At 52.7% G+C, this 12,806-nt stretch overlaps 1 protein-coding gene across 5 annotated transcripts in view; it reads right to left on the bottom strand.

The window, feature by feature from the left end:
* Positions 1 to 12,806, bottom strand: part of ARID3A (AT-rich interaction domain 3A) — an 81,135-nt gene that overhangs the window by 44,871 nt on the left and 23,458 nt on the right. For all 5 annotated transcript variants that reach the window (XM_077331657.1, XM_077331656.1, XM_077331658.1 and 2 more), the window contains exon 3: positions 10,813 to 11,128. In XM_077331657.1, coding sequence (XP_077187772.1) covers positions 10,813 to 11,128 — 316 coding nt within the window. The remainder of the gene's footprint in view (positions 1 to 10,812; positions 11,129 to 12,806) is intronic.

Below are 12,806 nucleotides of genomic sequence, written 5' to 3'. Positions count from 1 at the left end.
CCCCCATGGCCAGTGCACTTCTCCACCAGAGAGCTAGCGTCGTGTAGTAGCTAGAATGGGGGTGACCACACTGTGACCACAATGACCATGAGTGCCTGCCCACATCTTGCGAGCAGGGGCTAATGGTCAGTGTAGTCTATGGACATCTGGAGAGACACAGTTTGGCCACCCCTGAGCTAGAGAGTCGAACTAGGACTTGGGAAACCCAGGTTCAAATCTCCGCGTGGCCATGGGTGGCCTTGAGCCAGCCCCGCAGGCTTGTTATGCGGCTAAAATAGGGGAGGTGAATGATGTGATCCCCTCTAAGTGAAAGGCAAGATATATAAAGTAAATGAATACGTAGCATCTTTTCTGGCAAGGGTCACAGGGATGGCTGGTATCTTCATGCTCAAAAGATGGGGCGCCCAAAGGGCTTTGGGTGTGGGAACAGACGAGGGCCTCACTGGATCCAATGCAGAAAAACAAACCCCTTCAGTTCAGAAAGCGTTTGCTCTTGAACCCGGGCCCTCTAGCACGGCTGTTGTCTTGGCACGTCTGTCACCCAAAATTCCCCACTCGCTGCACTGGCAAGAGCTGCTTTGAGCCTGGGGGCAGCTGCCTAATTTCTGTCCCAAGCACGAGCCCCCTTTTCTTTGAGGCTGTGTTTCCCGTTTGGCTCGGCAGCCTCCTGACAAGCTGGAAGAATGTCCCTCCGTGCTGGGACTTTGTCAGGTGGCTTTTGTTCCCTGGTGCGCCCGGCAGGGCGGCCGAGAGGGGTCACCCTCCGGATCTGACCTCCGCTCATTCAGTAGCTGGCTGGAGGAAGGAGGGGCGCTACCCCCAATGCTTGGCTTTCTAACCTCCATAATTCTTGCTCCCCCCTGCCCTTGGCTTGCTCCCCCCCCTCCATCCTTTCTCCTCCTGTGTTCTAAAAGGCCCGACTTAAGAGGCTTGGGGAAGGGAGCACATGGGGTCTCCCATGGAAGCTGCTGCCAGTGGAAATTTAACACTGCCCCGGAAGAGCCAGAGGTTAGGACATCCCGCCTGGGAGATGTTTGAAGCTCTCCGCACAGCTCCCAGATATGGGATGGATGCAACTGTGCTAGCTCTTTCCCTTCACCCAATTCTTCCGAACAGGGGAAGCTACTTTGCCCCAGATCAGAAGGCCACAAGAGAGCAGCAGCTCAATCACCCCCGTGCTTGGAAGCAAACTGGGGGCTTCTTATGGGGAAAAGGGGATTAACGGAGAGCAACCATGTCCTGACCCAAAGGGCTGCTGGCCCAACTCCATGGAAAATATTCGTCAGAGGTCCAGCCTTCTTCTGAAGACCCTCTGGGACACATTATTCAGAGACCCCCCCTCTCTGAACATGGCTAACAGCCACCGATAGGCCATGCAATTAGAGTTGTTGCCCCCCCCCCCCAACCCATCTTGGTGTAGCTTGATGCGGTGGCCTCTAATCTGCCAAGCCGGGGTTGATTCCCACTCCTCTTCCACATGCAGCCAGCTGGGTGTCCTTGGGCTAAGCAGAGGCCTCTTACAGCTTACTTAGCCACCCACCTCCCTCACAGGGAGAGGAAGGGAAGCCAACTAGAAGCCATTTTGAGACTCCTTTGGGTGTATTCTTCCTCTGAAAGCCAACGAAGCTAGAGGCAGGGAGTCCCACAGCTTTTCCTCCCTGTGCTTCTGCGTGTGAAGAAATCCTTCCACTTGGGCCAGCTGAATCTGCTGCCCGTCGGTTAAGTTCTTTGTTCTATGGATCAGGGAAATGGAGTCTCGGTATAAACCAATTTAACACAGTTTTACTGAGCCTTTCCTCCAAAGGCCTCCGTGTCACGCTTGCAGCTCTCTCCTCTTCCATTTTCTCACCACAACTACCTGGGGAAGGTGGTCAGGATGAGGGAGCCACCAGCCCACAAGGCCGAGGGCACCTTCACACCTGAGTCTCCTGCTTCCTGCAGGGATGGCCAAACTGTGGCTCTCCAGATGTCCATGGACTACAATTACCAGTGCTGGCAGGGGCTCATGGGAATTGTAGTACATGGACATCTGGAGAGCCACAGTTTGGAGAACCCTGTATGAGGTCATATTCAGTCCCTACCCTTTCCCCAGAAGACCCACAAGCTCTAATGCTGGCTCTCTGCTGCAATGACAAGAGTTCAGCACCAACGGATGCAGCCTCCCCACACCCCACACATATGCACCCCACAACCCTAGAGTTTGCCTCCAGGGGTTCCTATTCAGACCCAGGAAGCATTAAAAGGGCTGGAAGGGACCACAGCGGGCCATCCAATCCAGCCCCTCCATCTTCTCAGGGACTTAGAAATCACACACTCCTGGACAAGGGGCATCCTATCTCCTCCCAAGAACTTCCAGCAGAGGAGACTCCACTGCCCTCCAAGGCACCACGTTCCATCTCGGAACAACCCCACAGGCAGAAAATGCTTCCTAATATCTAAGCCAGGCTTTCTCAACCAGGGTCTAGTGAAGCTCTGGGGTCTCCTGAAGGCCCTGGAAGGGCTTCCTGAACGGGTGGGAGTGAATTAATTTTGTGTGTGTGTGTGTGTGTGTGTGTGTGTGTGTGTGTGTGTATACTATATATATATTTTTTTAATTTGTTAAATATTTATTGGGTGATATGACCATTATAGTTATGTTGACCTCCCCTGCAAAAAATGGCCAGTGATGGGCCTGGGGGTGGGTAGGAAGGGGAAGGGCCCCAGGTGGGCACGTACAACCAACTATATTCTGCATGATTATGCCACTTCTAAGATAGCTCTGAGGGGTTTCTCAATAGTAACAAAGTTGAGAAAGGCGGATTTAAGCGGAACCTCCTTTCCCATCACTTGAACCCCATCACTTGAGCCCCTTGTCCTGGAGCTGCAGGAAACAAGCTGGCCTCCCCTTCGATGTGCCCACCTTTTTCGTAGTTCAACCCCCAGCTGTCCTACCCCCTGGCCCTGCTCTTCTCCAAGCGACACAGACCCAACTCTCTCAGCCTCTCCTCGCAAGGCAGGGATGCCGACCCCTCGACCACCCCAGTCGCCCTCCTCTGAACATGCTCCAATTTGTCAGGATCCCTCTGGCACCGGGGTGCCCAGAAATGGACACCGCTGGAACTGGAAGGGCATCAGGGGGGTATAGTGCCCTCAAGCAGGCTTTCCCAGCCAGGGTTTTGTGAAACCCTGGGGGCTCCTGATGGTCCTGGGTTTCCTGAATGGGTGAGAGCTAAACCTTTAAAAAAAAACGTTTAAGCGGGTGATATGACCAAGTATGGTCATGCCAGCTCACCACCACCCCTCCCCAAAAGGCCAATGATGGGCCTGGAGGGGGTGGGGAGGGGAGGGTCCTCTGGTGGGCGTGTCCACAGCTCTGCTTCCCAACCCTACTGTGCATGAATCACTGAAGGCTGAAGAATGTTTCAGGGGTTTCTCAATGGTAAAAAAGTTCTCAGCAGGGGCCTCTGGCACACCTGAAGGGACCCACAGACTGACAGATGTGTGAAGGGGAGCCCAAAGAGTTTGGGGGGGGGACTGGTAACTGAACCAATGAAATACCCTTTTTATCATGTATGTTGCCAGAATGTTCAAACGTCAAGAGAAAGGAAAAGAAACCACAAAATCCGTTCCTTTGCGTATGCTTGAATTACTGCATTCAAGGGAAACCAACGAACACACATGCTCTACTTGGACAAACGTTCTAGAGATCCGTCTCATGGGCATATAAGACGAGGCATGTCAAGTCTAGTTAGTTCACTCCTAGGCCTTTCTTAGCCTCGCTCCCTGCGCAAGCGGCCAGCCTACTGCAGGAGCCCTGGGAGATGACAAGAGGTCCTCAAAGGGCCATGGCCAAAAAGGGCCTGCTCATCAAAGCAGCCATTTTCTCCAGGGAAATAGATTTCGGTTGTCTGCAGATCATCAATTGTAATAACGAACAATCTTTGGGCCATAAATGTAGGCTGGCCCACAGTGCTTCCAGGCCAATCTAATTTTCGTTTACTTGAGGGGAGGAAGGACGCTGCCTTGGTAGGGGGTGAAAGCCATCAGAGGAAATAATCAAAGCAGGGAAAAGGCTGACTCTGACTCAAGGGGAAGGTGGAGGTTTTTGCATGCTGCAAACCTGTCTCTGGAATCCTGGGGCCTGGAAAAGATCCCCTCCCCCCCAAAAAAAAAGACCCCAGAGAGCTGCAGAGAACATGTATACAGCTATGGGTTGGGATGCATGACCCTGCAATGGGAGTCTCGGTTGCTGAGCAGCTGCCTGGGTAGACAGAAGCCCCATCTCCAAAGGTTCATCCCATCATGGTGGAGAGCTAGAACTCCAGTCAGTAGAGATGCTCCCCCCTCATCCTCAAAGCCCCCAACCACATTTCTGTGGGGCATCCCGTGCTAGAGACGGCCTGCACAGCTGAAGTCCTGGGTGCAGCTCAGAGGCACTCAGGACAGACTAGCTCACTGGAAAGCAGCTGCCCGAGTTAATGTTTCCAGAGTGAAGAGGCCCAGTGGCTCAGGAGGCAAGCACAGGTGCTCCCACCATCTCTTGCTCGCTGCGTTCAAATGGACCCAGAGCCTCAAGCCACACTGACAGGCAGTGACACGACACACACTGCGGCGTGCACGGCATAGTGATGCGGCCTGCGATCGGGGCAAGGAAGCCTTCAGCACGCTTAGTTCAGGGAACGGCAGATGTCTGAGAGAGAGAGAGAGAGAGAGAGAGAGAGAGAGACCAGCCCGACGGAGTCACCTTTGGAACCCAGCCAGGGGTTTGCTCGGTTAAGCATCTGGCAAGCAGCGCCCTTGGCCACCCTCCAAGAGACAGACTTAGGCTTTTTTCTTTCTTTCTTTTTTTCTTTTTGAACGCTCTCCAAGGCCAGCTGATTGGCCACGGCCACAGCAAGGAGATGCCTGGGGGGGGGGGGGGGGAAGGAGCCCTGGAATGTAAACAAGACCGGGCTCCAAGAGGAGACACCAGACGGGACTTGCCAAGTTATCCCCGGGGCTGTCCCGGGTGGAGGCCTTGGCAGAGACGCCGGCTTGACTTCTTCACCCTGCCCTCGCCGCGCGCCTGGCACCACAGTTGCGTAAAATGCGGCAATGAGGAACTGTGGCGTTGACTTGAGGGTGCGTAGGGTCAGCTGTGGGGGCTGGCCACTAGGGACTCCAGCCTCCAGGGGGGTCCTGGAGAGCCCCCAGAATTGTAACTCATCCCCAGACGGACAGACCTGGCAACCTGACCAGCCACCCAGGAGGAGGGAGAAAACCCAGACTAGAAGTCCCTGAGCTGTGCTGTGGGGCAGGAAGAGCTGTCCAACAGCACAGGCTGCAGGGGAGAAACGAAGGCCTGAAAAGCAGCACGGCCAGGTTGAATAGCCACTGCCTGTGCAGAATGCCAAACCACATCAATCCCTTTCAGCAAGCAGTGGCAGGAGCTTAGCGGACTCTTCCAGCACTAGAAATGAAAAGAGCCCTGCCTGGGCTTCTATCGCAAACCATTTATTTTCTGCACACTACAGTGATTTGTCTGCTTTGGTGCATTTTGCAAGCAATGCGTTGGGGAAATTCTGGTGATTTGGGGTTGGCAGCTGGGCAGGAATTGATCTGGGGAGGGGAGGGACCTTGGCAGGATATGATTCCCTCAAGTTCATACTCCAAAGCAGCCTGATCTCTTTAGGCTGAAGATCAGTTGAAATTTCCACGTCTCCAGGCTCCACCTGGAGGCTGGCAACCCTAGCTTTCAGGCCTGGGCCCAAGTCCCAGGGAATGCTCACGCAATCCATGCACAGAGTACCCTCAACTCCTCTGCCCTGAGTAATTCCCATGTCATATTCTGTCTCACTCGCAGATGTACACCACGTACTCCTAGGATATGCACGTGCCGCCGGAGACGGATTTTATGCAAAGCGCTTCCCAGTCTGCAAGAGGAGCTATCTAAAAATACAGACTTGGCAGAAGACTGACCAGATGGCATTCCACAATGGTGTTTTCTCATGTGTCCTGCCACACCAAGTCTGCTTGGTACACATCCATAGAATCATAGAACAGAACCACAAAGTGGGAAGAGGCCATACAGGCCAACTAGTCTGACCCCCTGCCCAATGCCGGATCAGCCTCAAGCAGACAGCAAACAGTCCAACCACTGTTTGAAGACTGACAGCTCCTTAAGCAGTTCCTTAAGACCCACCTCCTTAAGCAGCTCATTCCACTGCTGAACCACTCTGACTTTGAAATTTCCCCCTCGGATATCTAGCCAATACCATTCTAAAGGTAGTTTAAACCCATTACTATGGGTCCTATGCTCCTCTGCCCATAAGAACCACTTCCTGCCCTCGTTCAGATGACAACCAAAATGTATGAGGAAAGGTTAGGGGAGGGGATCTGAGAGCCATCTTCAAGTACTTAAAAGGCTGCCATGTAGATGGTGCAGAGTTGCTCTCTCTTGCCCCAGAGGGACAGACCAGATCCAGCTGGATGAAATTAATTCAAAAGAAATTCCGTCTAAACATCCAGAAGAAGTTCCTGACAGTCAGAGCGGTTCCTCAGTGGAACAGGCTTCCTCGGGAGGTGGTGGGTTCTCCATCTTTGGAGATTTTTAAACAGAGGCTGGATAGCCATCTGATGGGGGGGCTGATTCTGTGAAGGCTCAAGGGGGTGGAGGGGGACAGTGGATGAGCGAGAGGGTTGTGAGTGTCCTGCATAGTGCAGGGGGTTAGACTAGATGACCCAGGAGGTGCCTTCCAACTCTAGGATTCTATGATTCTGATTCTCTAACCATTCGGAAACTTCAAGAGTGCCACCCCGTCCTATCTCAGCACCGTCTTATCCAGGCTGAATGTTCCTAAGACCCTCAGACTTTCCTCAGAGGGCTTCGTATCCACAACCGGGATTCTCTTTGTCACTCTCCTCTGCCCATTCTCCATTTTGTCCACGTCCTTTTTGAAGTGAGGCCTGCAGAACTGCACACAGGTCTCCAGGTGCTGTCTGATTGATTCCTCCCCCCCTCCCCCAATTTTCTTTTCCTCTCCATGCTCTCAACAGTCTGTGCTGTGAAGCATGCAACCTGCTTTGGACTATATGCAATAGTTAAGAGCAGCAGTTCATGCAAAGTTAGAACAGGCAGACTCCTCCATGAACACGCCTCCACACTGAGATGGAATAATCCAATGTAGAGAAGCTGAAGCATCCCCTATCCTAGCAGAGGCATGGCCAAACAAGGGGGGGGATCATGCAGAGTTCCAGCAGGCAGCCTCCTCTGCATGTGAGAATCCCAAACTCCCTGGAGCCGTCAATCATCATTCCTTGTAAGATGAAGGGGTTTAACAAAGGAGAATTACAAGCCAAAACAGAACTTTATGTGCAATTTTGGTTTAAAAAAAATAGAAATCAATATATCAGAAGAGACACTAGAGCTCCACCCCCTCCAGAACACAAATATTTTGGCTACACCGTCTAGGTCAGTCCCCCCACCCTCCATCTGGATTCCATCTGCTCTTACTTGGCCAAAAACACACACCCATCTCTTCCCCCCCCCCCCCCCCGCACTAAATTCCCAATGTATTTACAACCCGTACATCAAAGGGGCCTCAGCCCCTGAGGAGGAGGGGGTTGTAAAGACCCATTTCCTTCTATTAGCTCTAAGGCTTTCCTGACTGAATGCCCAGGCTGGGCCTGATCAAACACAGGGAGGGGGCTGGCCGGAAAGTGAGGAAAAGGTTTTAAAGGAAGGTGGGGGGGGGAGTTAAATTGGCACTCCCTCCAGGGCTTTGTTCCCCCACTCCATTGCATGAGTCAGCTCCAGCTAATTGGCTGGAAGAAAGGTGGGTGTACTCCTCTCCTCTCCCGCTACCCCTCCCACGGATCAGTGTTTTGGTTTGCAAAATCCCACAGGGAAAACTGGAACAACGAAAACACAACTCAAGGTAAGAGTCCAGTAGCACCTTTAAGACCAACAAAGATTTATTCAAGGCGTGAGCTTTCAAGTGCTTGCACTCTTCCTCAGACTAACTTGCACCCGAAAGCTCATGCCTTGAATGAATCTTTGTTGATCTTAAAGGTGCTACTGGACTCCTATTTTATTGTGCTACTTCAGACCAACACGGCTACTCATTGAATCAAAGAGAGCTGTGGGGGTCAGTGGAAAGAGTCACCTGCACAAATACCTGGGAACTGGCTATGCGGTCAGGGCAGCTAGAAGAACCTCTCTGATCACTGTGCCTGGGCCATGTGCAGCCTGCAGCAGCAGAACAAAAGTGGAGCCCAGGGGCACTTTGCAGTAGGGTTGTGCACAGCGGCATCCAAATCAGCCGTTCCAGGCTGACGCAGCTACGCCGCGGGGGGGGGGGGGGGGGGAGGGAGGGGAGGCATGCCTGTGTGTGTGTGTGTGTGTGTGTGTGCTGAGTTACGCACCGGAGCCTGAAGCTCCTCCCCCCCCACAGTGCAGCACTGGCTGCGTTGCCCTGGAATGGCTATTCAGACGCCGCAGCGCACAACCCTACTTTGGAGATAACCAGAAGTTCCCAGGATACCAGCGTTCCTAAGTCAGGGTTCACTCCCTCAGATCTGAAAGCTTGTACCCTGGAAAGGTGCGAAAGAGCAAAAGTCCAGGAGCACTCTAAAAACTAACAAAATTTGAGGCAGGGGAGGAGCTGTCTTGGAGTCACTGTTGTTGTATTCATTTATTTTTATTCATAATGAGATTTATTACCCGCTTCTCTTAGCCATCCAGTTTGTAGCTGTTTACAACAGAATGAAAATAGTAAAATAACAATAAGATATTCAAGATTATAAATAAAAACCAGTTCCCCTATAATTCATAACTCAACCCCTGTCCACTAATGGAGGTGAAATCTACGGAACACATCGTTTTTTCATTGTCCCCTGGATTACACCAAACAGAAGCAGACTGGATCAAAGAACTTCTCATGGGTAACAAGTCACAAGCTTCTCTGCAGGCAGTGAAATTTTGTGCCTATGTGATTCACGCCCACCAGAAGGAAACAAAACATCTCTAACTGTTTTTATGACTAAATTTTATTCTCCACACCCCTAACATGTTTTTAAAATCTTAACGTTTTACCATGTGTAATTCCTGTGATCATATAAATACAACAACAGCAGCAGCAGCAACTCCTCCTCAAGAGAGACATCCTGGCCCAGTGCCTCAAGGCAGCTGCTTGGGAAGTGCTCGTACCCGAAAAAGTGAGCAGCTGACTCACGAAAGCTCCTCCCCTGCCTTGAGTTTGGCTAGTTCTTGAGGATCCCCAAAATCTACGATAACATCCAACAGCCTGCCATCTCCTTCACGGGCATTCATTCATAAGGCCAAAGAGCTTCTTTGCATGCAGAAAGCAAGTTTTTGCAGCACTAACCAAAAAAAAATTCACTGGCACATAAATGAAAGGATGCTGCTTATACCCCGCCCGCTCTTCTCTGCTCTTCCCTTTCACTGCACAACTGCTAACACAGAGCCCAACATTAAAGCAGCCAAGGGAAACAACTCCCCGGATCCAGCTGGTTCCAAACAGCCACTCTTTTATGGCCTCTTCTAGAGGGGCCCGGATGACTCCGGCCAGTTATGCCCCAGGCCGAACGTTTCCGGCCCAGCAAGCTTCTCCTGGCTCATGCCCCACCCCTGCCAAATTACAAAATGGAAAAATGCAGAGCTGGCGTGACTTTAGGCTCCAGAAGGCAGCTGTGCAAATATTCATCTTCAGAGGGTGCTGTAAAACAAAATCAAAGGGGAGAGGGTGACCCTGTCCGAGTTACTTTGCAGGGGGAAACAGGCTTTCACAAGATGGGAGTGCTCATGTTGTGGAACATGGGAAGCCCTCCCCTCCCTCTCGCCCCCCCCTCCACATGTCCCAAGCACCTTTGATTTGCTACCCACCCACCGCCTTCCTCCCCAAAAGTGCACACTGCTGATGGGACAGGCAGGAAGGCACAGGGCCGAATGGAGACAAAGAGAGTTAAGAGTTTTGAGTTCTCCTCTGGGGAAGGTGCCCATGGAAGTGGCATTCTCCCAGGTTCATGGTTGAACCCTGGCATAGGAATATCTTCAAGTTAACGTGGTGCCTCCAAGGAGCTTTCTGGAGATACCGAGCAACACTGCTAGAGCCACAATCCAACTTCCGGCACACACACAAACACACAATGCCAGATCCTAGCCAAGGCCCAGGATAGGGAGGGAGGACACAAACAGATCTATAAACTCCACAACTGAAGAGGAACAGGATCCCTGCACACTCACTAGATCAGGGGTAGTCAAACTGCGGCCCTCCAGATGTCCATGGACTACAATTCCCAGGAGCCCCCTGCCAGCGAATGCTGGCAGGGGGCTCCTGGGAATTGTAGTCCATGGACATCTGGAGGGCCGCAGTTTGACTACCCCAGCACTAGATGAACAGGAAAAGCGTGCAAGTAACACTCATCAAACTGTACACAACAGCCACACACGAAACACACGCATCATGAGGCGGCCTTCTGCTGACTCAGACCGGCTCCCCAGAATCTCAGGTCAAGGTCTCTCCCAGCAGCTCCTACCCCATCCTTTTAAATGGAGGTGACAGGCGACTGAACCCGGGAATCCCTGCACGCCCTACAGGTGCTCTACCTTGGCCCTCTTTCCCCTCTCAGTACACAAAGTGGAACTCAGCTGCAGGATCTGGATAACTCCCAGGGCAGAATTCTGTGGAGTACAAACAACCTTGAGACGGGACAATCTCATAGGTCACCAACAATCCCCCTCCCCGGGGCAGGGACAAGACAAACATGGCAACTGGATGCTCCAGGTGAGATCCAAAGCCTCTTGGAATCCACAGTAGCCCGGCCGTGACTTACTTGCTTAAACTGTTCCTCGTATGTCCAGTCTCCGTGATCCAGGGCTTGGGGCTGCAGCTGGCCGTGGCCCGAGAGGGCCGCCCCGGAAGCCAGCCGCTCCTGAGACCCCGCCAGTCTCGAAGCCTCCCCTCGGTACTGTTGTGGGGGCTGCTGCTTTCGCAGAAGCACGGCACCTCGGCCAGAGCGGGCCGCTTCCCCGGAGCAGAGTCCTTCCTCTGCCATTTCTTCGTCTTCTTCGTAATCTTCTTCCTCTTCCTCCTCTTCCTCCTCCTCTCCCAGGTCTTCCTCAAAATCACCCTCAATCCACTTGCCTTTCCTGGAGGGGTGTTAACAAGAGAAGATCATAGAATCATAGAATCCTAGAGTTGGAAGGGGCCACAAAGGCCATCTAGTCCAACCCCCTGCTCAACGCAGGATCAGCCCAAAGCAAAGATGGGAAAGTCAGGCCGCACCCCAAGAGTTGGAAGGGAGGACGCCCATCTGAACAAAACCAGCAGGGTGTAATGATTAGCTGTGGATGCTCGCTGGACGGCCTTCGGCAAAGTAACCCCAATCTCAGCCTAATCTACCACAGAGGATTGTTGTGAGGACAAAATAGGAGGGTGGAAAGTGTCAGAAGGCACCTTGGGTTCCCTTCCCTTGAGGTCCAGCAACAGGATGTAGAAGCCTTCTCCTGATGTAGCTTCCTGGCCACAAGTATTCAGAGGTGGACTGCCTCCGAGAGAGTGTGGAGGCCACTGATCACCCTCTCTTCCTCCTTTGGGACTCAGGCTGACCCCCCAGTGGTCATTTAACCCTCAACAGGCAAACTAAGGAACACGTAGTTGTGGCAACAGCCCCAGTGGAAGCTGACCTCTCCTTTTCATGTTTATTTTTTTAAGGAAAGAGCTGGGATGGTCTGTCCTGACACAGGTGTAATAGGACCGCCCGACAATCATGGTGGCCCCTAACTGGTAGACACGAACGCTCCCTTCTTTCGGTGGCAAACTCATTTCTGCCCCCTGGTCACTGCAGACCTCCCATTGGGCCTCTGACTGGCTGGAGCACTTATCCTGACTCTACCCACGCAGGAGTCTGGACAGAAATAGAACTCTAGAAGGAAAAAGCAAACCCCACACACACACCCCACTGCAGGGGTAGTCAAACTGCGGCCCTCCAGATGTCCATGGACTACAATTCCCAGGAGCCCCCTGCCAGCAAATGCTGGCAGGGGGCTCCTGGGAATTGTAGTCCATGGACATCTGGAGGGCCGCAGTTTGACTACCCCTGCCCCACTGCCTCCCAAGCAATTTCTCCTCCACGGGAAGACTGGCTGGTCCCAAAAAGCATGGAGAAGGGGGAAAAATGAACTTTGCAGGGTTTCTGGATTATTACTACTAATAATAATTGCATTTGTTCTCCACTAGGGTTGTACGCAGCAGCGTCCAAATCGGCTGTTCCAGGCCAACGCAGCCAGCGCCGTGGCCCGCATGCGTGGGCCAACTTACGCACTGATGCCCACATCTCCCCCCCCCTTGCAGCAGCCACAAAAGGACTCTTCATGGTGGACGTTTGAGCGTGACCTCACTCTTCCGTCAGGAGCTTGGGGGCATCCCACGGTTCTCTATTGCTCTGCTTTGTCTTCCCAAGACCCCTGTAAAGCAGGCCTGGCTGAGTCAGTGGCTGTCCCGAGGGACCGAGTGGGGATCTCTGGCCCTGGGGTCTCCCCTCTCTGCCACTAACCGCTGAACAGCACTGTCTGGGACATTCCTGGGGGCAAGTCCCTTTCCTGCAGTGCAAGAATCCTACATTCAAAACCAAACTGATCAAGTTCCCTTCCTCTGAGGCCGGGGACAAGTCCTCCTGAGGGGCGGGGAGGGGGAGGCGAACACCTAGAGGGAAAATGTCAGGCTGGCATTTTGCTTTTCTGTTTGTTTCCTTTCATCATCGGGACAGGACACTTCAAAGCAGGCCGGGAACACCGGTGGTCCCACCTGGAGGCACCTGCTGACAAA

Source organism: Paroedura picta, chromosome 4 (genome assembly GCF_049243985.1).
Source record: "Paroedura picta isolate Pp20150507F chromosome 4, Ppicta_v3.0, whole genome shotgun sequence".
Classification (NCBI taxonomy): Eukaryota; Metazoa; Chordata; class Lepidosauria; order Squamata; family Gekkonidae; genus Paroedura; species Paroedura picta.
Note: the sequence above shows the minus strand (reverse complement) of the source record. Positions and strands in the feature narration are given on the sequence as shown.